General features: G+C 35.6%; 3 protein-coding genes across 7 annotated transcripts in view; 1 reads left to right on the top strand and 2 right to left on the bottom strand.

Moving 5' to 3' along the window:
* The window catches only part of LOC115214080 (zinc finger protein 62 homolog), a 433795-nt gene that overhangs the window by 221129 nt on the left and 186945 nt on the right, over positions 1 to 25721 (bottom strand). The gene's annotated exons all lie outside the window — the stretch shown is intronic.
* On the bottom strand, positions 1458 to 24416 carry LOC115213870 (zinc finger protein OZF-like). 4 transcript variants are annotated; one of them, XR_004999833.1, is made up of 3 exons: positions 22215 to 22628; positions 18896 to 20552; positions 1458 to 1494 (listed from the first exon to the last, which is right to left on the bottom strand). XR_004999833.1 is itself a non-coding variant. In XM_036504350.1 (2 exons), exon 2 carries the CDS (start codon positions 20254 to 20256, stop codon positions 18973 to 18975), a length of 1284 nt encoding a protein of 427 aa, XP_036360243.1. In that variant the 5' UTR covers positions 20257 to 20552; positions 23897 to 24416; the 3' UTR covers positions 18837 to 18972. The 4 variants fall into 4 exon arrangements, 3 of the variants coding, with proteins under 3 accessions (XP_036360243.1, XP_036360242.1, XP_029638679.1); XM_036504350.1 differs by lacking the exons at positions 1458 to 1494; positions 22215 to 22628 and adding an exon at positions 23897 to 24416 and having other exon boundaries at positions 18837 to 20552; XM_036504349.1 differs by lacking the exon at positions 1458 to 1494 and having other exon boundaries at positions 18837 to 20552; positions 22255 to 22628.
* Positions 5605 to 9974, top strand: LOC115213876 (zinc finger protein 678-like). 2 transcript variants are annotated; one of them, XM_029782826.2, is made up of 2 exons: positions 5605 to 5811; positions 7269 to 9974. In XM_029782826.2, exon 2 carries the CDS (start codon positions 7692 to 7694, stop codon positions 8691 to 8693), a length of 1002 nt encoding a protein of 333 aa, XP_029638686.1. In that variant the 5' UTR covers positions 5605 to 5811; positions 7269 to 7691; the 3' UTR covers positions 8694 to 9974. The 2 variants fall into 2 exon arrangements, with proteins under 2 accessions (XP_029638686.1, XP_036360260.1); XM_036504367.1 differs by lacking the exon at positions 5605 to 5811 and adding an exon at positions 5942 to 7026.

Here is a 25721-nt window from a genome sequence, read left to right on the forward strand (position 1 = left end):
CATCATCATCAATGTCCACTTCTCCATGCTCACTTGAATTACATGTAATTTGTTAAGGCAGATTCTGTATATCAGGTGACTTTCCCTGTTTTGTGAGTAAGGTAACATATCTGCATGGCCAGACGTATTTTCATGGAGGAATGGAAATGGACACCACTTTTATGACTGATGCTTGTTTACAACTATTACATAGTGTCTAAACAAAGAATCTAACACACACCCATGTATGTGTGTGTATATATATATATATATATATATATATATATATTATATATATATATACATATACATATATACAGGGTGCAATGGATAAATTGTCATTTAAATTATGCAAAAATGAAAATAAAAGTGGCATCTGATTTTAACATATATTTTCCAAAATTAAATTGAAATGTTAAAGAGTAAATTTATTTAATAAAACTGCCATTGGCTTCAACCATGTTCTTTAGACGACTTTGGAATCTTCTGCAACTCTTCTGGATGGTCTTTTTAAGTTGGTGAATGCTACCATAGTTCTTGCCTTCAGTTCATCTTTGGTGTTACAAAGAATTTTGTTGGTCTCTTGCTCAACTGCGCCCCACACAATAATTAAGGGGAATGCAGTCTGGGAAGTTAAGTGGACAGATATTAGGGATGATGTGGCCGCAGAAATTGTGCCTGTGTTCGTCTCCCCTCACCCAATCCCTTGTAGGTGTGTTCAGGTTCTCGTAAGCTAGTGGTTCAGCAAAAGACTCTGATAGGTTAAGTACCAGGCTTAAAAAAAAGTTATGGAGTCGATTCATTCGACTAACAATTCAAGGCATAGCCACAGGCTAATGATTGAAGCAAAAGACAAAAAAGTTATAGATTTATGCATCTAAATAGAACACTGAAATCACTCAATGTCCACAGTTACTGCTGCCAGCTATTAGATCATTGAACAATATTATATTATCTGCTGCTCTAGGAACAAGGCCCGAAATTTTGGTGGAGGGGCCAGTTGATTGGATCGACCCCAGTACGCAATTGGTACTTAATTTATCGACCCCGAAATGATGAAAAGCAAAGTCAACCTTGGCGGAATTTGATCTCAGAACGTAAAGACAGACGAAGCAGTTCACCCGGTGTAACTAAATGAAGCCTTATTCTATGCACAGGCAATAAGTTGGCAGGATTGTTAGAGCGTTAAAAAACTGCTTTGCAATTTTCGTTCCTCCGGTTCGGTAAAAACAAAATACTAATAGGCGCAGGCTTGGCTGTGTGCTAAGAAGATTGCTTCCCAACCACACAATTTCGGGTTTTGTCCCATTGCGTGGCACCATGACACCTTGGAAAAGTGTCTTCTGCTAAAGCCCCGGGCCGACCAAAGCCTTGCGAGTGAATTTTGTTGGCGGAAACTGAAAGAAGCCCGTCATATGTGTGTGTGTCCATCACCAACGCTTGACAACCGATGGTGGTATTTATGTCCTCATAACTTAGCAAAAGAGACCGATAGAATAAGTACCAGGCTTTAAATAAAATAAGTACTGGGATCGATACATTGGACAGAAAATTCTTCAAGGAGGTGCCCCAGCAGGCTAATGACTGAAACAAGTAAAAGATTCAAGTATCGTGGGATATTGTAGTTGGATGGAAAGATATAGATCGTTACTATTTGAGTTCTGGCTGTGTGTGGAAAAGTAACAAAATTTCTTGTACAAAAGAAGGAGGCAATAAATCTATGGATTGCTGCATTAGAACATTTAATTTTCCTTGAATTACAAAGCTTAATTATTTTAATATTAAGTATGAAAATTGGTTGTATGAAATTGGATAGTCTTTACAGAAAAAAATAGAAATATAATAACAGAAGAAAAGAATACGACACAGCAACGACATGACTGGCTCAAAACGGAGAATGGCTAAAAGAAATCTCTGGGTTTGCGAGCTGCTTCTATAAGGAGAACGCTGGAGTTTTCCAGTAGCTCAAAATCTAGAAGCGTCCAAACGCGCACGCGATAATTGGTTACAATGAAGGGAGCTCACTCACTGTAATTTCCTGCGAAGGGAGTTAATTCTACGATTTACTTCAGCGTCGATTAGCCCTCTCCTTTAAAAGTGCTACGGTTGCGCCAAAATTTGGGACTTAAAATAATGTGTATTAAACGAATGTGAAAACAGAAATTTATGCCAACGAATCGAGTGGTGGGGAGAGGACTTTCGGAAAATTCACAAGATCCGATTTTCCCCCTCATAACTTAGAGGGAAATGGATATCTTTTATGTACTAGTCGCGTTGATTGGACCCGGTTTGCGCACACGCGCAAGCCAGTCGTAGGTAGTCGATCCTACAGCGACATGCGTATGCAAATGAGCTGATTGGCGCAACATTGCAAAAACTAAGTTAATAGCGAGCCCCTACTGAAGCTTAGGAAATATTTTTCAACGATATTCGGTGTATATTATTTTAAAGACAATTGCGTTTTTTTTTTATTACAAAACAATTAGAAGCATTGAAAAAAAAAGCAAAACAACCTTAAGGACAGTCAAACATTTTTTTTTTCAAAGTAGACCACTACAGGCGACAATTCACCTGTGTTTACTCTGAATAGCTCCGGCAAACTTTGTTAACCATTCAGCTATGTTCCTTCTCTTTCAACTGGAATTTAACCCCTGACCAGCCCTAAATTATTAGACATTTTGGTCGTGGCCATCCCGCTTTGTTGTAAATCCAATACTGCATTGTTCAGTTTGACTTTTTAAAAAATTCGGCTGCTATTTCTAACAGCTCGGTGGAAGATATCTCTTGACCGAAGTTGTACAAGGTCTGTGTTTGCTCCTTGTTTTCAGTTTCTCCAAAGACCCAACTAAACTCTCGTTTTTAACTTCAGCTGAACAGTTCCCAGTCCCAAGACTGCCCTGGTCGTGCAGACCTGATCAAAGGAGTTTATTTTTAACCAGACGTAAAGTAACCCTTTACTTCATAGAAATGTTTTATTTCTACGTGGGGGAAATTTGGTTACTATAAGTTTACATTGAAGAGACTTGGTCGTTGACAGGAGCCTCATAAGTTAACGCAGTGAACCATTTCATACGACGCAACTAAATTCTGACCCCAAGTTGTTGGCTTGTCACCAGTAACCGATTTTCCTGTTGAAGCCTACAGTAAAATGACCTTGTTGGGGAGGGGTTAAGCCAATTTAAAAAAAATTTTTTTTGAATCTTCATGCTGCAGTTTAGTACTTCTGGAAGTACACCGGTACTTGTACCGTAACATCGCCCGAAGTTGTTTCACTTTTTCCAATAAAAACGTTTTTAAAAAGTTACAGAGGTTTAAAATTTGATAATTTTCATCCTATCAGGAAAGAGGATTTGCAAGCTGTCATTTTGTGCGTGACAGCTCGTCTTATCAACTGTAAACAGAGCAAATAAATTGGGTGGGTTGATGGGGATGGTAATCAAAATTAAAAAAAAATTTTTTTTGAATCTTCATGCTGCAGTTTAGTACTTCTGGAAGTACACCGGTACTTGTACCGTAACATCGCCCGAAGTTGTTTCACTTTTTCCAATAAAAACGTTTTTAAAAAGTTACAGAGGTTTAAAATTTGATAATTTTCATCCTATCAGGAAAGAGGATTTGCAAGCTGTCATTTTGTGCGTGACAGCTCGTCTTATCAACTGTAAACAGAGCAAATAAATTGGGTGGGTTGATGGGGATGGTAATCAAAATTAAAAAAAAATTTTTTTGCGAAATTGTTATCTCCGATGGCAAGACTTCCTTATGTCAACACCCACCCCAATCCCCCCTTTTTAATTTTTTTTTTCTACACAAACCCCCGTTTTCGGCTACGGAGAATACCAATCTGTCAAAAATCGGCATTTCGAAATTACACCCCACCTAAATTCTTCAGTTTTCAGAAATTTTCTTCTGAAAAAAATTTCCTAAAATATTTGTAAAATTTTTTTTTCACTTTTTTTTTTTTTTTGTCAAAATATGCGAAAAAATACGAAGATTATGATTCTGAAACAAATTTCCAAAAATTTTTCTACTTCGGGTTAGTGGGTTAGGGCTACGGAAAAAAGTGAAAAACGAAGAAATTGGGGTGGGAGACAAAAAATTTCAAAATTCCGATTGTTTGCGATTTTCAGGAATCTCCGTATCCGAAAACGTGGGTTTTTGGGAAATAATAATAATAATAATAATAATAATAATGATGATGATGATGACGATGACGACGACGACGGCGGCTAATGGCCTCTGGCTTAAAATCTGAAACAGAAGGGTTTATCATAGCAGCTCAAGATCAATGCCTACCAACAAGAAACTACCAGGCCAACATATTAAAGAACGGCAGTAGCCCAACATGTCGTGTATGTCGACAACAAAATGAAACCATTGATCATGTTGTCTCCAAGTGCAGTCTTCTAGCGCCTATAGAGTACCTCAACAAGCATGATAGAGCTGCATGATATATTCACTGGGTAATTTGCAAAAACCTGGATTTGCCCCAGGAAAAAAACTGGTGGGAACACAATCCACCTCCATTGCTTGAAAATGACCACATCTCACTCCTCTGGAACTTCACCATTCAAACTGACAGAAAGATAGATGCAAACAGGCCAGACATCATATTGAAAGACTTCAGACAAAGAACATGTCTCCTCATTGATATGACTGTCCCAATCGATATAAACGTATCTGTCAAGACCTACCAGAAACTGAGCAAATATAAAGATCTTGAAATAGAAATCAGCAAAATGTGGAACCTGAAGACTAAAACAATACCTGTTGTCATAGGTGCCCTGGGAATGACAGCGAAAGGGGCTGGTTACTACCTAACTAAGATACCAGGAAACCCCAAAATGGCAGAAATTCAAAAGATAGTGCTCATGGGAACTGCTCATATCCTACGCAAAATACTCTCTATGTAATCTAAAGGTTTAAAACAAACTTTTTAAAAAAAATTTATTTATTAGACATTCACTAGTACAACACCAAAAAAACCCCAAATATATGGCACACTAGGCATAACAACAACGTGAACTTCCAACCTGTTGTCTCTTGAGGTCTCTGGGTGAGACTTGGAGCCAACTTGTACAAACATAGAATAATGATAATAATAGTAATTTGCAAGAAAATGAGGAGTGTGGCATGGGAGGAAGTCCCTCTACGATGTCGAAAACATGTGAATCCGAATTTTTTTTTTTTTAATTACTGGTTCATAAGTGATAGGGTGGGGCTTGGTCCGATGAAGTACCCATAATAGCTCTTTTTACAACGCTAGCCGTGCCATAATTTTCCATCAGTAACGTCACCAGGTGTAGTAAGGTCACATGATGAATTACAATTTTCACAGGTGTACATATTTATAATTAGTCGACCCCGTGCCAACCACGGATAAATGTTGTCTCCGACATTTCCTAATTGAGTGATAGTCCACGATTCCTCTAAGATTGATTTTTTTAAAATTCTTTTACTACTTATCTCCCCTTCAATTTTTATTTACTTTTTTAATCACACCAAACTGAACAATTACCTATTTTACTATCTTTAGTATTTAGTACTGGTCTTTCATCCAATACATTACTCTTTTATCAACGAGAATTATTGGCCTTCCATGTCTCGTACAGTTTACCTCTCCTAAATAAATCGTAAAATGCTCTCCAATGATTAGAGGCGAGATTTTTCAATACGAACAATGCCACTTCCGGTATATCGCCCTCTTTGAATCTATAAACCTTTTAGATATATTATTCCCTCGTTGAACATATTTACACTGTTAGTAATATCTAATTAACTCTAATTGAATTGAGGAATTGTACATTAACCAGAAGACGACAATAGAGATATCCTGTAAGAAGTTGTTGAAAGTTCTCATCAATCTGTCCTCCTTAATATTCAAGCCTCACTACTTCAGTCCATCTCTCATTATTTCATTGTTATGCAAGTATTATTTATATGGATTTCGCTTATTTCTTGTATACAAAATTTCTCTTTTATATTCATTTCTAATACTGCACCATTTCTACTCCCTGAACAATCATATTTTTCTATTCTCTTTTCGTATTTACGCTTCTTCGACCTCCCTTCATTAAAAATTTGGAGTCAATCTAGTTTGCAGGAAATATCCTAATTTTTTTCACCCACTCCTCCTTTATCATTTCGATACATATTATTTACTCTTGCTTCTTATTAGTGTTGCCCTTTAGAAAATATAGCCTTGCGTCATGCAGAGTTTATTATGGAATAAATAGCAACTTTAAATAAACTCAGTCACGTGCAACTACGCCAAATATATATTCCACAATATGAAGATGCCTTGCAATATACAGTATTTATAGACAATGGTTTCGCACTTTGTTATAAAACTAATATCTTCATAGTATACTTTTTCTATATGTTTGATTCTGTTAATGCATTTGTTCTGCGTCTCTATCGCAAGTGCTTCTTATACAAGGCGAGTCACTACCGCTAACTGGGTACCGTTACTACTTTGCCACCTCCTCCCCTTATCAAATAGTTCAAGTTGAGACATGATTTGGTCTGCGTTAGCCAAAGTTTCAGTCTCGTTTCTAACAGTGTTTGCAGCTGGTATCACAAAGTTTGTCTTTTGTGGTATTGAATCGCTATTCTTTTTATGACACTTCTACAAATATGTGGAATAGGACATAGTCCTTGTGGTTAGTATCTGCTTTATAAGCAGCACAATGCATACATTTCCACTTGGTTTTAGTACAACTACAGTAGGGGATACCAAGTAGCTACCACAACATATATCATATTCAATAACTTTTCCTAATTTAAAAACCAAGGTTTGAGCCGAATGAAGCACTCTACTTTGTATTTGTTATAGTGTAGATGTGTTTCTTTGGTTTCAGGTTCAGTCTCACCGTGTCTTCTATAGTCCCAGGCTGACCAAAGCCTTGTGAGTGGATTTTGTTGAGAGAAACTAAAAAAAGTTCTTCGAGTGTGTGTTAGTGCCACCGTCATACTAATGGTGCCCTTTGTTTCCAATCTTCCATGAAAACATGTCAGGCCACGAAGAAATATTGACTTGTGTGGAAACAGGTGAGGGTTTTTACAGAAAGAGCATTTGCCTCAACAAATTCCATCTGACTTGTGCATGCTTAGAATAGTTGATGATGTTCTACAGAATGTGAGTTATCTGCAAGTACTGTCTTATTTTGAATGTGCATACCCATCATCCTCATTATCCATTTCTTCAACATCTTTCTCTCTAAATATATTCCATTTTTGTCTGTTCTAACACTTCATTGTCCTTTACGTCATATATTATCTTTCTGTTTCAGGTTATTATCAAATGACATTAAATTGAAGATATTTCATTGAACAGCATTAACATATTTATAAACTTTTTGAAGTTTAAAAATAACTTCAAGCTGATATCAGCCTGTTTCCACAATTCTTTGGATGAATGGATGTGAAATATTTCCCTGCAATTGAGATTATTTTCAAAAGTTCCCAAAGAAATTCTTAAACTGGAAAATGTGTACAAATTAAACTAGGGAGATTTACCTCAAAGTTTTAATTGTCCTATGTGTAATGACTTTAATAACTGGGTATCTCATTAAATTTATATAGATTAACAATCCTGTAGTTATTACTATATTATATCAGAAGATATAGTTATATCTTCAAGTTATTTCATAACAGCCAAGATATCATCTTTAATAAAGCCTGTGAACGTGCAAAATATAGATTAAAACAAAGTTATGGATGACAAAATACAAGCTGAAGTTATTGATTCATCTTCTCAGATACAGGAAAATACAGAAGAGAAATCTCACCCTAGTGATGTATGTGGGAAGATATTGTCACCAAAAAAGATTTTAATTCAACATAAATTAACTCACTCATCCTCCAAGCCATACCAGTGTGGAATTTGTGGTAAACAATTCTCCAACAACAATTTGTTAACTCACCACAAACATGTCCACACAAGAGAAAAACTATATCAGTGTTATATCTGTGATGCAACATTTTCTACAAAGGGTCTCTTGTGTTCTCATTCATGTATACAAAAAGGAGAACGACCACACCGTTGTGACATCTGTGGCAAAACATATTCTAGAAGTGGACAATTGTCTTCCCATAAATATATCCACACAGGAGAAAGACGACACCATTGTGAAATCTGTGGTGAAACATTTTCTAGAAGTGCTAATTTGTCTAACCATAAACTAATTCATACAGGAGAAAGACCATACCAGTGTCATATTTGTGGGAAAAAGTTTGCTAGAAATGCTGATTTGTCTTGCCACAAACATATTCACACAGGAGAAAGACCATACCACTGTGATATCTGTGGTACAACATTTGCTCAGAGTAGTAGTTTATCTAAACACAAACGTATTCACACTGGAGAGAGACCATACCAGTGTGATGTCTGTGATAAAAAATTTAATACAAGTGGTCACTTGTCTACCCACAAACGTACTCACACTGGAGAAAAACCATTCCACTGTGATATTTGTGGTAAAACATTCACTCGAAGTAGTTCCTTATCTCAACACAAACCTATTCACACAGGAGAGAGACCATACCATTGTGACATTTGTGGTAAAACATTTTCTACAACTCGGAATTTAACTCGACACAAACGGATTCACATTGGAAAGAAACCATACCACTGTGATATCTGTGATGAAGCATTTTCTACAATGGTTCGTTTGTCTTCCCACATACGAATTCACACAGGAGAACAACCATCATAGCACTGATATTTGTCGTAAAATATTCTCTCAAAAATATTTATTCTTCTTGGTATAAACTCACACTGGATAATGGTTAACTACTATAGTATCATATGAAATATTTTCATGAAGTCATTATTTAATTTAATACAAACATATCCATATGGGAGATAAACTACAGCTCTTTGCTATCAAGAGTAAAAATATTTTCTACAAGTAACATTTTATAATCATCATCATCGTTTAATGTCCACCTTTCATACTGCCATGGGTGGGAATAATAAATGAATTTTATGTACATCAGGTTATGGATTTTAATACAGCAAAGTTACCACCACCATCATCATCATTAGTGTTTTTATTACTATTTTTCAAAGTTTGTCAAAATATTTTTTTGCAAATATTTTGACATATGTTATGGATTGAGCATAAAATATCCCATTATATTAAAAATGATAAAGACCAATGTATTTTTAGTGTTTACCATCATGGAATGTGAATAGTTTAAATGCATAAGAGATGGCTTACAGTGTTAAAAATAATAATAATCGGAAGCATGTGACAGACCAAGAGATATATGGATAGACGACGTCAAGGAGTGAATAAGTTACACTGTAATGTCAGTGTAAGATTGGTGTGAGAGGGAATGGAATGGTTATCTGTTTTTGTTCTGCCATAACTGCCTGACATCCAACAATCAGATGAAGTATAAGGATAACAAACACCATATAATATTAATGTAGTTATTGAGTAACATTGGAGTCAGCTATGTCATAGAAGCAGTTGGTGAAATTGTGCAAACCACATCTCAGGATGTATGGAGTTCATTCTCCTTACCATCAAATACAGTGGCACTGTTAATATGTTCTTATGGATTCAAGACTGTAGTTGGTGTATGGCTGTGTATGAAGAACTATGGACAGTAGGTCATTGTGATGACATCTGTAGATGTTATGTATACATTATAAAGAGGTGACGTAAATTGTACATGTGCAGGTTGAAAACTTACTAATGAGACTGAAAACTCAAGTACTTCAAGATAACATAACTGTTTATTTCATTAAATAAATGTGATATCAGAATATTTATAGTTACCTGTAATAAAGTATCAAATGAAGATATATGCAATTATAACATAATCAAAGCCCTTTCAGTATAATGAACATTTCCACTGCGTGTTGGCTTGATAATCATGTCACTGGTTTGTAGTAAAGTAGAGGTAGTATAACATAGACATTACATTAGGAGAAAACCTACCTCTAACTTATTAAAATGATGTCAATAAATTCATTATAATTAATTATGAGGTAACTCTATCTTGATTTATTATTCCTGTAGATGGTATTGTAATTGCTTCCAGTTAACAATTTATCCAGTATCAGCATTCACATTGCTGAAAAACCTATCAGTATTACAGAAATTACTGCCAAATTTATAGTTATCTTCTTGATCCTATTTTGTTGTAAGACAGTTTATATAACTTATGTTGTTGGTTTTACCTGTTACTTATTACATACCTGTATAGTTGCTTAGTTTTATTACACAGTAATCTTTAATTGTTAACATACTTGAGATGTTTATTGTTACACACATTCAGTACCAGCATAAAGTCAGTGAAGACTCTGAAATTAAAATCATTGATAAAAGTTGGGTATATATGTAGTGTTTGTTTGTATATTTATGTTTCTTCCTATATATTTTCTGATGTTGATCTTGCTTCTTTTTGTTATTAACACAAATTATTTGAACTAGAATATCAACGTTCAAAATTAATATTTTATCACAGGATCTGATAATAGATCCAGTTGTGTTCTAGAACATTTCTAAAGTAATCATGAAGAAATTATGTGTGAATGGTTACCATTAACATATTTGAACTTAACATGAAGAAGGCAAGAAGAATGATTAACTTTTTGTATAGTCACCTAATATGAATGGATAATGTCTACTTGGTAATGTGTATGACAAATTGAAGTAATCCACCATCATCCTTGAATGTATGGAGATTGGTAGTTACTGCTTGATACTTTTACTCTTTTACTTGTTTCAGTCATTTGACTGCAGCCATGCTGGAGCACCACCCTTAGTCGAGCAAATCGACCTAGTACTTATTCCATTGGTCTCTTGCCGAATCGCTAAGTTACGGGGACACAGATAGCAGCATTGGTTGTCAAGCGATGTTGGGGGGACAAATGCAGACACAAACATATACACACACATACATATATATATATATATTGCGTTTAAATTCCGCTGAGGTTTGCTTTGCCTTTCATCCTTTTGGGGTCAATAAATTAAGTACCAGTTGCATACTGGGGTTGATCTAATCAATTGGCCCCATCACCCCAAAATTTCAGGCCTTGTGCCTAGAGTAGAAAATATATATATACACACACACACATATATACGACAGGCTTCTTTCAGTTTCCATCTACCAAATCTACTCACAAGGTTTTAGTAGAAGACACTTGCCCAAGTTGCCACGCCATGGGACTGAACCTAGAACTATTTGGTTGGTAAGCAAGCTACTTACCACACAGCCACTCCTGTGCCTATTGATATATAAAAGGTGAGATGAGAAGCGGGAGATACAGCTAGTTGTTGTAGGCAAGAAAAATTTCAGAGGGGGTAATTTGATCAGAACTAAGGAAGCTGCTAGCTGATAGACAAGATGATGCAGTGAAAAATGATGCATTACAGACAACTTGAAACAGCAATGATTCACTCAATTTAAACTATTTCTACCATGACAACTACATCAATTACATTGGCAACAGCTGGATCAAACTCCTCAGTAACTGTTTTTTATCTATCCCAAGTACAAGTGTAAAGTTATACGTACTTTTGCCTTTGTAATTCATTTACACAAAAGCAGTTGAACAATTATATCATTTATCAACATAGTCTGTTTGATTTTCATTGCTCTTCTTTCAGTGGTCCAGAAGCTTATTTATTCCATTGGAGATTTTCAGCTGGTCGTGCAGCCATTTATGCACTTCTTCCTTTACTTCTTTGTCTAGCAGATCAACAACCTTGTAATGGATGTTTGAGCAGTCCAGAAAAGTAATAGTTGAAAGTGGGTGAGACCAGGACTATGCAGGGTGTTCCACTGTGTGGCGTGCATTATCATGCAACAATAACACTTGCTTTGACAATAGACCTTGGCATTTGTTTTGAAATACTGGTTTCAGTTTGTTGGCCAGTATTTTGTTGTTGCCTACACTGATGACTATATACCCCCCTTTTCCAAGTATGTTCTAGTATCCCTTTTGCATCCCAAAAAGTGACTACCATCACTTTTTCTGTGAATGGTTGAATCTTGAATTTCTTTCTCACTAGCAATTTCTGGTTGTTTCCACTTCATACTTTGCTCTCTGGATTCTAGCTCAAAATAATGGATCCATTAAACTTCTTGATCCAGTTGTATACACTTCTATGCAGTAGAGCACTATCCCCGCATTGTTCTGAAAGCCTGCAATGAATTTCAGCCCGACACACCTTCAGACTAGAGAAATCAGATCACTGATCTATTCCTCCTTAGTGCATACTGCGAGTGGAGCAACCATGTTTACTCTGTAATACAAGAAAGAAACTGGAGTGATCAAGGTCAAACCTTGGGTATATGTAACCACAAGAATTCGATATTTTAGAATGTGAGTACCAAAGACTGTGGCTAATCCAAATACGGTTTTGGCAAAAGTGCAGATAAATTTTTTTACTTCCCCTCATATTTATATCACATCCACTGGTATTGTTGGCAATGTTGAATCATAAAACGTTACACTAGCTATGAAATTAAAGAAAACATTATTAATTCTGTACAAGAAATATGTAGTTATTGCTTCATAAATTTTTATGGTCCATCTTCTATGCTGGCATAGGTTGGACAAGTTGATAGGATCCAATGAATCTGAGGATGGTATTGCATTCCAGTGTCTACTTTGGCATAAATTATACAGCTGGATGTCCTTCCTAACACTCGAAGTTAGTTACTAACTCAATAGAGTTAGTAACTAAAACTTCAGGTTATAATAATTAGTCGGGTCTCAGTCATCTTCATTGCAGTCAGAACCACACACATTCACTGTTTATATGTCTATTTTACATCTGTTTTCTGTGCTATGGGTTGGATGATTTGACAAGAGCCAATGGGGTGGAGGACCAAATCTTGCTCCAATCTCTCAACTTTTGTTTGATTTCTACTACTAGATACCCTTTCTTACATGAGCCACTTTACACAGTGAACAGGGTAGCACTAGTGGAGTCACCTTGTAGCTTGCAAGGTGGAAGAGAGTCTTCATGATGGATGGAACAGATATATTTGTTGAGCGAGGATGGTAATGTTTCGATGATTATTAAAAATTTACACAATACACTTTAGAATATATGATACTGTCAAAATATGTCAACTGACGATTTATTCTATATATTGGGTCTGATGTATGACCAATATGAGAGAGAATATATATAGCATTGAATGTATCAAAAGCTGAATGAAATCCCATTATTCTTAATTTACAATTCTTCAGTTGAGTGATCCAGATGTTTTCTCTCATCATTTTACATCTCCTTATCACTATGTACAGAGGAGTATTCATAATGTACAAGTGTCAGTGACTAAAATTCTGATTGGATACAACCACTGTTAAATATTGCTGTAATTATACATTGCATAATTACTATTAACCAATATCGAAATATTTCATGGTGAAAAGAAAATAACCAGTTTCTGACATTTTGGTCTCTCAAAGTCCTGCAATGCATGCATAGTGACAGTTATACAGACTCGACATGTTGCAAGTCAAACTTGCATATTATGCAACAAAGAATTTATTTTAGTGTTGTTTCCATCATCCTAGCATTCAGTAGAATCCCTTGTGACTGAGCAATCTTATATAAGGAGGGCACTGCTCGTCTAGTTACCAGGAGGTGAATAGAAAAGGTGTTTGGGACACCTTTTCTAATCCCTCCTGCCCCACATGCTGGTCAGTTTATCAGGACAACTGTTCACTTCAAAGGAGGGAACTTCTGTAGAAACATATATAAGCATAGGCCATGTCTACGTTTGTTCAAATTCTAATTGGGTCATGGAAATATGAGTGCCATACTACTTTTGTTGTCCCAAAGCTTGACCAATACAAGATCGATATTGCTGCCCTTTTTGAGATTTGATTTTTGAGAAAGCCAGCTAATTGAAGTAGGTTATGATTACATTTTCTTTTGTGTTGGTAAGCTGAAAGATGCGAAATGTCTGCATGTGTAGGTTTTGCAATTGGGAAGAATCCTAGCTAATAGGCTAGATGAGTTGCTATCCATTGTGAGTGACTGTATCATTAAACTCCACTTTCCACTGTCTTTTGAGTGTTGTGACTTTCTTCTCTCTGTATGTACCAACTATTCACTCAATGAAAGAGATTTTACAATGAAAATCTTAGAAATGCTATCCATTCTGAGTTTGGTGTTTGCTTATAGACAAGTGGGGGACAACTATAGAGATTTTTTAGCTGTTTCACCTCATCAACAGAATTCAATTGTCTGAAGATTGCAGATGAATGAATTTGCTTTTACACAAAGAAAAATAGTTACATGTCTTTTGAACTAAAAATAATTTGCCGAATTGAAATTTAAAGAGTACATATAGTGTTGGCTTCACACTGAAATACAACTATTGTGATCTATGATTTGATTTCTTTCTTCATTATTTTCCTTTGATGCCGTTCCATCACACCAGTGTCATTTACACCTGACATCTTACATTGATCCATCAACATCACATTTCGCTACACATCTTTTGCTTTAGATTGTATAAAAAGGCAAGTATTAAGTTTCTCTATAAGACAGTAATCACAATATTTCTATTTATTCTTAAACACAGGAGCCTTATTTTATAGTGTCCATGTAATGTTGGTGGTTTCTCCTTATTCATCAATTTTAGTATCAAAGTGTTGTGATGTTCTCTGGGTGTCAGTGACAGAATGACCTATTGGGCTGATGCAAGTGACTCTTAAAGAAGTGTATTGTAATTCCTATAAAGCAGTAGTTTCCCACACTTTTTTGGACTCCCAGGTCACATCCCTAGCACTACCTCCAACAAGCAAACATAATCTCTTTCTGATGCAAATTCAAAATAACTGTATTTTGCAAATAAAACTATGTAAATCCATTTATTTTGCTTTTTTATTATATGAAACAGTAAACTGACATTTCACCTGTAACTACATTGTTTTCATATTTTCTATGGGATGGATGTGCTTGAGGCAAGGATATCAGCTTTTCAACATCAGGCTGATAAGTACTAAGAAGTAATCTTAGATTCTTGCATTCAATAATTTCTGATTCTGTGCTTAGAAAAAAGTTGGATGACTGCACTGAAGCCTTGCTCTACTAAATATAATATTGAGAAGTACATCTTCACTTTGTTTCATAGTGCAAGAAAGCATCAGGAAGTTTTTCCTAACAAAAATCTTGATATGATTATTTTTTAACTTTGACCCCAGCTAAAAGTCATTCTGGAGTAAAACCAGTTCTTCCTCCATTGTTCCCATTTCCTCATTACTGATATTGAGAAATGGATTCAATAGCCAGCCTGGTATTTTAAGAAAAAAAAATTCTGAAATCTATCAGACATATGGTCATCTTTTGTTATGTGATTTTCCTCCTCCAGTTCAGAAGAACTCATGACAGTTTGTTACATTTGAATAACTGTAACTTGAACAGAAACATGGAGAGGACTGGTTTTTACCTTGATATGGTTAAACCCATATCCTTGCATTTGCAAATTAACTTCACTGAACATTGTGAATATATCTACCATGTAAGCAATATCATGCTTGATATTTCTTAGTTCATCACAGAGAAAAGAATTAGAGTCTTCAAAGTATTCAATAGCTGTTTCAAGAACAGAGTATAAATGTCCCGCACAGTTTCCCTTTGGCAGTCATCAAAATTGTGAGAGAACAGATGTTCAAAATCATAATGATTCTCAGTGCAGAGTTGTTGAAACAGTCAGGAATTGAGAGCATGTACCTTGATTTTATCACTTAGGTTTGTTTGCAACCAGGTGTTGTCTGTGGATTACACAATGCACCGTAAACACACCAGGTACGATTTCTCATTAAACTGATAACGCCATAACAACCTACCATCAATGGTGCCCCCATCAGTTACACAAACAAAAACTGCTGGTAAACAGGCTTTCTTTCTCTTTGAAAAAATTTAAACAACTTGAAATACTGACTCCTCTTATATATCTGCTTCTAGTTGTTTTGCAAATAAATACACTTCAACAAAGTCAAAAAACAAAAAACTCGGAGGGGTAAGGGATTAAATGGTGTTGCTGTGATATATACAGGTTGTGATGGGTATATTGTCACCATTTTATATTTCTAATTTTCTGCATGCGCATTGTCTGTTTTTGGTTTTGTCGACTATACAGTATAGTAGGGTCATTTGGGCACCATGACACAATTCACTCTGCTAGAAATATGGAAACAATATGCTGTACTGCTTGATATTTGCACTGGAAGCTCCAATACGAACATTTCAGAGTGTTTGGGCATCAGTCTGAGGATATGTACCAAGAGCGATAAAAATCAAACATCCAGTCGACATCATGGTGCTTGGAATGATCACTAGTGACGGCAACATTATGTCTCCATTCATCTTCCTACACGGCCACACACTCAACACACAGGCCTACATCAAGTGTTTGGAGGAAGTAGTGCTGCCCTGGATCAAGAGGGTGGCTGCTGGAGGACCCTATGTTTAACAACAGGACTCTGCACCAGATCACCCCTAACATCTGGCCACCTAACTCCCCAGACTGCAACCCCCTTGATTGTTCTGTGTGGAGCACAGTTGAGTGAGACCAATAAAACTCTTTTAACACCAAAAATTGACTGAAGGCAAGGATTACGGCAGCATTCACCAACTTAAACAAGGAGACCGCCCAGAAAAGTTGCAGGAGATTCTGAAGTCGTCAGGAGGCTGTGGTTGAAGCCAATGGCGATTTTATTGACTAAATTTACTCTTTAATATTTCAAGATATTTTAATGTAATTTGGGTAAATATATCTCTTTCATTTTCGTATAATTTAAATGACAGTTTAGTCACTGCATCCTACACACACACATAAGGTGTTCAGGCTAAATTAGACAGTTTGCATAAAAGGAAAAGAAAACACAATATTGCATCCTAAAATAAAATATTTAAAAAAATAAAAAATATATCAAGTCGATTATGGCTGGGAGATAACAGTTTACTCAAAGTAGCCTTCCTGAAGATGGTTCTGAAACCTGGTACACACATTCTTCAGTGTTCCTGGAAAGATCTTCAAACACCTCCTTCACTTTGGACACCAGCTTGGCCTTGGTCTTGCAGGCAGAGTGGCTGTTGTCTTTCTCAACCATACCCTACACATACTAATCCATGGGATTACCATTGGGGGAATTAAAAGGCCAGAAATCGGGGCTTGTGAAGTTATAAAAATATCCCAACAGTTATCTCGGACTCTTTTCAGAGGTATAAAGGATCTGCTGCTGCCACACATATTGCCTTTCAGCAGCTTCACACAGTAGCCTTTAAAAGATTTGGAATGGCATGATGTCATCCTCACTGTAGACACACCCAAAGACCAGCACGGTTTGAGGGAACTTGGTTTTATGATGTACATGTCAAGTCTTACAACCTTTACAGTGTTCACAGAGCACTGAGCAGCAGTTGTGGTGTCAGCATTTTGATACCAGGTATGAATCATCATGATACATGTAAGTTTTTACCGATATTCATATGGTTTCCAATCCTCCATGTCAGCTGCCTTTTTTTCAACTACACCTTTAATCTTTATGCTCTCCAATGTCATTATCTGTTCATCAATACATCAAGCTGTTCCTGAAAAAAGATTTGTAAAAATCGTCAAATTAGCCAAAACACCCTGTACATATATGTATCTCCTTGTCTTGACATTGGGTGATAGTCATGAACAAGCATCACCATCTTACAAGCAATGCCATGTGCTTCCAATTTTCTGTGTAAACATGTTTAGCCATGGGGAAATATTACCTTGTTTAGAAACAAGTGAGGGGTAATGATGGGAAGGCAACAGACTAGGAAATCTACCAGAACAAATTCCATCTGATCCATGGAAAATTGGATATTAAAACAACGATAATGATAATTTGTTAAAAAGTAGCTAAACTATTGAAATCTGTTTACCGACAGTAGAGATACATTATTATATGAAGCATATGAAACAACAGAAAACTATATTACTGACCACAATACTTCCAGATAAAAGTTATTAAGAACATTTGAAGACATACATGTCATGAAAATATTCTATGCTTTTATTTCATTAAGAATGGATATTGAACAATTCTATATATTTTCTCATATTTAGTAACAGTTTACCTAAATAGTGTAAAGAAGCTATTGTTATGTGCTAGTAGTTCATCAATTGTGGCTTGAATATTATTTAGTGGCATGAGTTTAACATCTTTACACATAGAAAAAATCTATTATCACATCTAGAATATAAAATATATCACAGAAGTATATCATGGATCAGTTTCACCTATGGCTGTGCGGTTAAGAGGTTTTGCTTCCCAACCACATGGTTTCAGACTCAGTCACACAGGGTGGCACATTGGACAAGTGTCCTCAACTATAGCCCCAATCTAACCAAATCCTTGTAAGTGAATTTGGTGAACAGACGTACATACATATGTATGTATGTATATCTGTCTGTCAAATATATGTGTGTGCATTTTCTGTTAAAATATGATATAATACAAATAAATCAAGTAGTACAGATTTTATCAGACATACATACATGGTGTAATAATTCAGTATTTGCAGGAAGTGCTTTACTTCAATAAATATGCACCTGAGTAAACATGTTTGTTGTAATGCTATACAGAAATCACCATTTAAAAAAAATGGTCTTTTAAATATAGACACAGGAATAGCTGTGTCGTAAGTAGCTGGCTTACCAACCTCATGGTTTCAGGTTCAGTCCCACTGCATGACACCTTGGACAAGTGTCTTCTACTATAGCCTCAGGCCGACCAAAGCCTTGTGAGTGGATTTGTTAGATGGAAAATGAAAGAAGCCTGTTGTATATATATATGTGTGTGTATCTGTGTCTGTCCCCTCAACATCGCTTGACAACCAATGCCGGTGTGTTTACGTCCCTATAACCTAGCAGTTTGGCAAAAGAAACCAATAGAATAAGTCCTGGGATCGATTTTCTCAACTAAAGGCAGTGCTCCAGCATGGCTACAGTTAAATGACCAAAAGAATATCATTGATGGGGTTTCTTCTTTGAGTGAGTATGTCTATGTGAAGACAAATTAGATCTTTGAAAAATTGTTTTACCACAGATATCACAGCAGTATGGTTTTTCGCCTGTGTGGATGCGTTTGTGGGAAGATAAATTAACACTTTTGGAAAATGCTTTACCACATATATCACAATGGTATGGTTTTTCTCTTGTATGAATATATTTATGGCATGATAAATGACCTCTTTGAGAAAATGTTTTACCACAGATATCACAGTGGTATGGTTTCTCTCCTGTGTGAATATGTCTGTGGCAAGACAAATGGCCAATTCTAGAAAATGTCTCACCACAGATATCACAGTGATATGGTTTCTCTCCGATATGGATACGTTTGTGAGAAGATAAGCAGCCAGTTTGGGAGAACGTTTTGCCACAGATGTTGCAATCATATGGTTTCCCTCCTGAGTGGATGCGTTTATGGGAATATAAATTACTACTTCTAGCAAATGTTTTGCCACAGATAGCACAGGGGTATGGCCTCTCTCCAGTATGAATATATTTGTGTTGAGATAAATGACCACTTTCAGAGAATGTTTTACCACAGCTATCACACTGATATGGTTTCTCTCCTGTGTGAATACATTTGTGTCGGTACAAATGAGAACTTCTAGAAAATTTTTCACCACAAACATCACAACCATAAGGTTTCTCCCCTGTGTGAATACACTTATGTTCAGATAAATAACCTCTCTGACAAAATGTTTTACCACAGGTATCACACTGATATGGTCTTTCTCCTGTGTGAATATATGTATGACGAGATAAATGGCCCTTTTGAGAGAATGTTTTGCCACAAATATCACAGTGATATGGTTTCTCACCAGTATGAGTGTGCTTGTGTTGAGAGAAATGTGAATTTCTAGAAAATGTTTCACCACATATATCACAATGGTAAGTTTTTTCTCCAGTGTGAATTCGCCTGTGTTCAGATAAATGACCCCTTTGAGAGAATGTTTTACCACAGCTGTCACAGTGGTATGGCCTCTCTTCAGTATGAATACGTATATGGTGCAATAATACATTGCTTGTAGTGAATATTTTACCACAAACCTCACAATGGTATTGCTTTAACACTGAGTGAATTAATTTATGCTGATTTAAACTATTTTCTACTGTAAATAACTTCCCACAGATGTCACAACAGAGTGATTTCTCTTCTGTATTTTCCTGTATCTGATCAAATATATCAATAGTTTCAGTTTCTGTTCTACTCATAACCAGGTTATCACATAATTTCTCCTCCATGACTTTCTCTTTAAATTTACTGTTTTCTTTGTATATTCATAATAGAAATATATCTATATCTATATTTACTTTCCCACTCTGATGGCCTTTACCAAAGTCTGATGATGTCTCATCTACTAAGAAATATTTTCCAATAAACATTTGTGTACTTTCACAAATAATGCCAACTCCAAGGAAATATTTTACATCCATTAAACTGAAGGCTGACATTAGCTTGATGAATATATTTCTAGTCTTCAAAATTTGATTCTCTAATCTTTCAGTGATATATTCTTATCTCAATGCCATCAGGTATCCTGAAATTAGAAACACAACATAAGACATTAGGGATAACGAAATGTTAACATAATATGGAGAGAGGATATTTGAGTGCAGATATTGAAAGTTAGAAGAAGCATAATATATTTACAGAGAAGACACTGTGGCAGTATAAATATATGGGAGGAAATGGATAATGAAGACATCGAAAAATGACCACTGGTCACTATGACATCAATCTCTGCAATTAATTCAGATATTTTTATAAAGATAAGAATGATATTTCTCATCATCAGCCATTGTATACACAGAATCTATGATGAAAAGGACTAAATAAATAAATAAATGTTTATCTTCAAATCATCCTTTAAGTTGTGTCAATAGCATATTTAATTAGGATTGACATGGTCTAAATTCATCAAATTGTTGTTAAAGTCCATTATATCACAAATGAACACCATATATTTCAAATCTGACAAAATTAAAGGAGCAAAGTATTGTATGATCACAGCAATACTTCCAAAAACATTGTTGAAATAAGAAAAGTGATGTTCTCTTTTTATCTTAATAATTATTAGATAGAAATGACTGATTATAGTTTGAAGAATTAAATATTTAAAATTATCTTTAATTGTTAATAAGTTAGTGATGTTTAGTATTTTAAAGGATGAGATGTGCAGTGTACAATAGAGTTTCAATCTTTTTATTTATCAAAACAAGAAACACTACTTTCATTGAAATTGTAATAGTTTGTTGTCTGTAGCTAAAATAGTTGAATGATATAATCTTGCAAGAAGTGTTATAGAGTAATCTCCCTTTATGAGAAGTAATTCTTAATTATTCAAAAAGCTTCGTGTTTCTCTTGGAAGTTTCTAGGATGTCTAGCGTTCTATTAATAAAAACAGTTTGCATACCCTGCTCTTTGCTTCTTTGTCGATCAGACTCAGAACCAATCACGTCGTTGCCATGTCTATCTATTTCTCTATGCCACATTACTAAAAACCACTATTTAGCTGTTATTTCTACATTACTGAACTTTCTTGCATAGATTATTTCATTCAATAAGTTTCTACATTTTCATTATGTTTCATCGACAACTAGTGAATAAACTATGTTTTATGTAATAAATATACAGTTCCTAAATTTATTCTTCTTCTCTGAAAGAATGCTTATAATAAGATACATGCAGCTTTTCTAAACATATATTCACACTACAAAATCATTTATAAAATATTGGAAAGATAAAGTTTTCTGAAACTATCTACTACAAATTTGAGACATCTGAATGTCTCAGTAACATCAAGAATATCTCAGTTACTGGACCGCTAGAAAAATGGAGTTAACCATCTAACTGGAGCAATGTATTTCTCTTTGACATAATATACCTGTTATTTACGAAACGTAATGTAAACATTGTTGGCAATGTTAGCAACAAAAATGCCCTGGATAAGATATAATATATGAGAGTCAACCCCTTATGTATTATTTTAAAATAAAATACATTTTCTGAAAACTAGATTAACTTACGAACTTTAAAAGAATTAGAAAAACGTGAAAGAATGAAATAAAGTAATAATGAAGAGATAAGAAAAAACAGGATCTTGAAGGGAGCAAGGTTGGTGTAGATGAAGTATGAATGTAAATATATAATAGAGATTTTGTATAAAAAAACGTGTAAATTATATATAAATGATACTTACATAACTACTTAGTTTTAAGATAAATTAAAGAGAAACGTACCGAATAGTGAGACTTGAAATTGATGAGCAGAACTTTCAACTTTTCTTACAAAATATCTCTATTGTCTTCTGGTTAATGAAAAATCTCATAAGTTTATTAGAAATAATATAACTGCAATGTTTACATATTTATTGAGGTGTGGGGGTTGACATACCGGAAGTGACATTGGATTGTGTGGTAAAAACTTACCTCTAATCAATAGAGATTTATTTATTTTTATTTTCCAGATTTATCGTCTGCGAGTTGTAATTTGGCGTTTCTCAAATTATCCAGTCACATCTGTGATGTCTGTTGTAAAACATTCTATGGTAGAAGTGTGATGTTAACATAAAAGCCATACCACTGGAATATCTGATAAAATGTTTGCTAGAATTGCTGAAATCTTACCGTATTCGTAGCCACACGTTGGAAAGACCATACCATAGATCTATGGTAAAATATTTTCTAGAGATATTGAATTGGGATCTTTTCACTAGAATTGTATTCACACAGGAGAAAAACAATAACATTCTCTCCAAGTAGTACTTTATTTCAACACAAATGCATTCACAAAGGTAAAAAGTATATCAACTGATTTCTGAGGTAAAACATCTTTCCCACACTTGTAGTTCAGAACGACGCATATTTTCAAGAGAAAAGCCATACTACTTGTCATATTTGCAGTGAAGCATTTTCAATTGCGAATTCAACTCGGCATAAAACCACACAGAAGTGAAACAATATCAATATGATATATAGAATAAATCTTTTTATACAAATATTGAATTGTCTTCCTACATACATACTCACACAAAAGAAAAAGGTGTGCTACAGTGTAATATTTGTGGTAAAATATTCTCCCAAAATGACTGGATATTATTGGTAATTATGATACATCCCCTGGAAGTGGGGATAACTTTAATAAATAAATAAATTTTGTATGCTATTGGACATACCGTCATTGCCTATATATGAATACATATTTGTGTGTATGTATGTGCATGTTTTATATACATACACACACACACTTATATATATATATATATATATATATATATATATATATATATATATATATATATATATATATATATATATCAATTATTATTATCTCATCTAACACTGCGGAATTCCTTATGTAGATCAAGCGGAGATATACCCCAACTGTGGATGACAGCAGCTAGCCAAAACTGGTAAGGCCTTCAGGTTCGTTGGCACCAACGCGTCTGGCATGCCACACAAACAGGATGAGTTCTATCGACGCCTGGAGAACTTTCTTGTGACATCGAAGACACTAGTTTTGCTAGGTGATCTTAACGCTATTCTGGATGCACGACTGGATAGCGTAGGCTCGAATGTTAGGAAGTGTAACTCACGCCTCGTCGACCTGCTGAAGCGATTTAGGGTGGCAGATCGATACAGACTTGATAACCCGAGCGTTCCAATGTGGACTTGGTCTAATAACGACTGATCTATCAGGTCTTATATAGACAGAATAATAGTTAATGCTAGAGATAAGTCTAGTTTAAGCTGTCCACAGTTTACCTATGTACCCTACACGGATCACAAATTAGTGACGTGAAGGCTGGATATAGATAATGTTCGTAGACAGGAAACTGGCTATTGGAAGTTAAACAAGTCCCTATTGGATTGCGAAACTTACCGTAGGTCACGATAGGGTCTGTGGTAGACGAGCATGGACAGGAGATCCAAGGACAAGAAGAGATGTGCAAGGCCTTTCGCGAGCATTTTGCCATGTTGTTCGGGAGAAACGGGGCGCTGGAACAAGAAGATGCCCTCCAGCACTTCCTGGCTGGCGGCCCGCGTCTTTCGGTTGCGATTGGCTGGGTTGCACAGTGGCGCGTAATACAGCAAGAAACAAATTGCGCCAATACCAACCAATCAGAATAGTGGACACAACAGGGCCCAAGGTTGGCTGTTATCTGCTACGTCCGTATTTGTTTTGTATATGTCAGAGAGATAGAGGATTAATTTCACTAAAGGTACGCTACAGAGGCATCCGCCGTCTTGTATACCTCTCTTTGTTGAATCTTGCTACGTTTACAGAGGAAACAATATGTAACAACGGACAGAAAACAGTCAAGTGCTCAAGAAGTTACTCCATTAATTGTCTGACCTTTATTTTTCATAGATCTAAAGTAATGCTTAGATCTTGAGTATAGAACGAGGATTATAATCAGCGTAATGTGCCAACAAACACGATAGTACTTTTTTTTAAGCCTAAAGTTTACATGACGATTTAGAGAAAAAGGAAGATGAAACTTCTAATGAGAAATCCCTTATGGCTAGTAAAAATTGGTTTGAAATGTTTAAGAAGCGCATGAATTTGATGAAACTGAAATTTTCTGGAGACACATGCCTGCTAGAACTTTTATTTTTCGAGGAGAAAAGTCGACACCGGGAGTTGTAGCTTCCAAAAAATCGTCTAACATATCTTTTGGGAGGAAATGCAGCTGGTGATATGAAATTAAAGCCTACTTATATATCACTCCCCAAATCCAAGGGCTTTCAAGTGTTACACTTAATTTTAGCATCCTCTGATTTGGTGTTCAAATAAGAATGGTCTAGATAATCTTTGAAAGCGTGATTTACAATCCTTTTTGGATCTTACACATTCTACCAGTATACGAAGTTTCAAATTGTTTAGTTAACTAGAAAATTCCGTCCATCAAAAGGAAAAGATCCACGCGTTTTCATCCTGTTGTATAAAGGTACAGTGCCAGACATAATATTTCCAACAAAGCATTACTTCTTTTAGACAATGCACCGGGCCACTCAGTAAACTTAGAAGACCTTTCTGATAATATGAAAGTAGAATATATCCCCCAAAATACAACTTCTTTGCTCCAATCAATGGGTCAAGGTGTGATAACTAATGTCAAGGCATATACGAGAAAAACTTTCAAACAACTTATGAAAGCAATTAACAGAGAGGATAGATCTATGGCTTGAGATTCCTGGAAGAAATTCAACATAATGGATGCTGATGCTTCGTAGATAACAAAACAACTTTAGATATGTTCTTCACTCCTCATATGATGGTAAATATTGTCCCTCATCCTCCTAGTAACGTTCATTCCACCAGTGATGTCACTTGACTGTTAACACATAAAGCGCGACAGGCCACGATCGTGGCCGTCAGACACAGGTCGACAGACCACGTTCGTGGCCTAGATAGATGTATTTAATTTTTGGGCGTTTATTGTCACTCGTACGCTCCGATACTCCCCAGATTGCATGAGGACTAATAGTTCAACTAATGACTTTTCAGATAATGTAAAACTTGCCACCATTATATACTAAGAAGATATTTTAAGTATTTTTTGTTTTTTATGCGTGCACGGTAGTCTCATTTTCATAAAATGTGCTCAGCAGTCTGTGCTATGTAAGTGCAAATCCCAGCGCTTTATGGGTTAAAGTGTATTGTGACGTGGTTAATTGGTCTGTGGTGGTGACTGGCTGAGTTG

The sequence above is a fragment of the Octopus sinensis genome, linkage group LG7 (genome assembly GCF_006345805.1).
Source record: "Octopus sinensis linkage group LG7, ASM634580v1, whole genome shotgun sequence".
Taxonomy (NCBI): domain Eukaryota; kingdom Metazoa; phylum Mollusca; class Cephalopoda; order Octopoda; family Octopodidae; genus Octopus; species Octopus sinensis.

Coding starts and splice junctions, on each gene's coding strand:
- LOC115213876 (XM_029782826.2), top strand. CDS start 7,692: ATGGATGACAAAATACAAGCTGAAGTTATTGATTCATCTTCTCAGATA.
- LOC115213870 (XM_036504350.1), bottom strand. CDS start 20,256: ATGGAGGAGAAATTATGTGATAACCTGGTTATGAGTAGAACAGAAACT.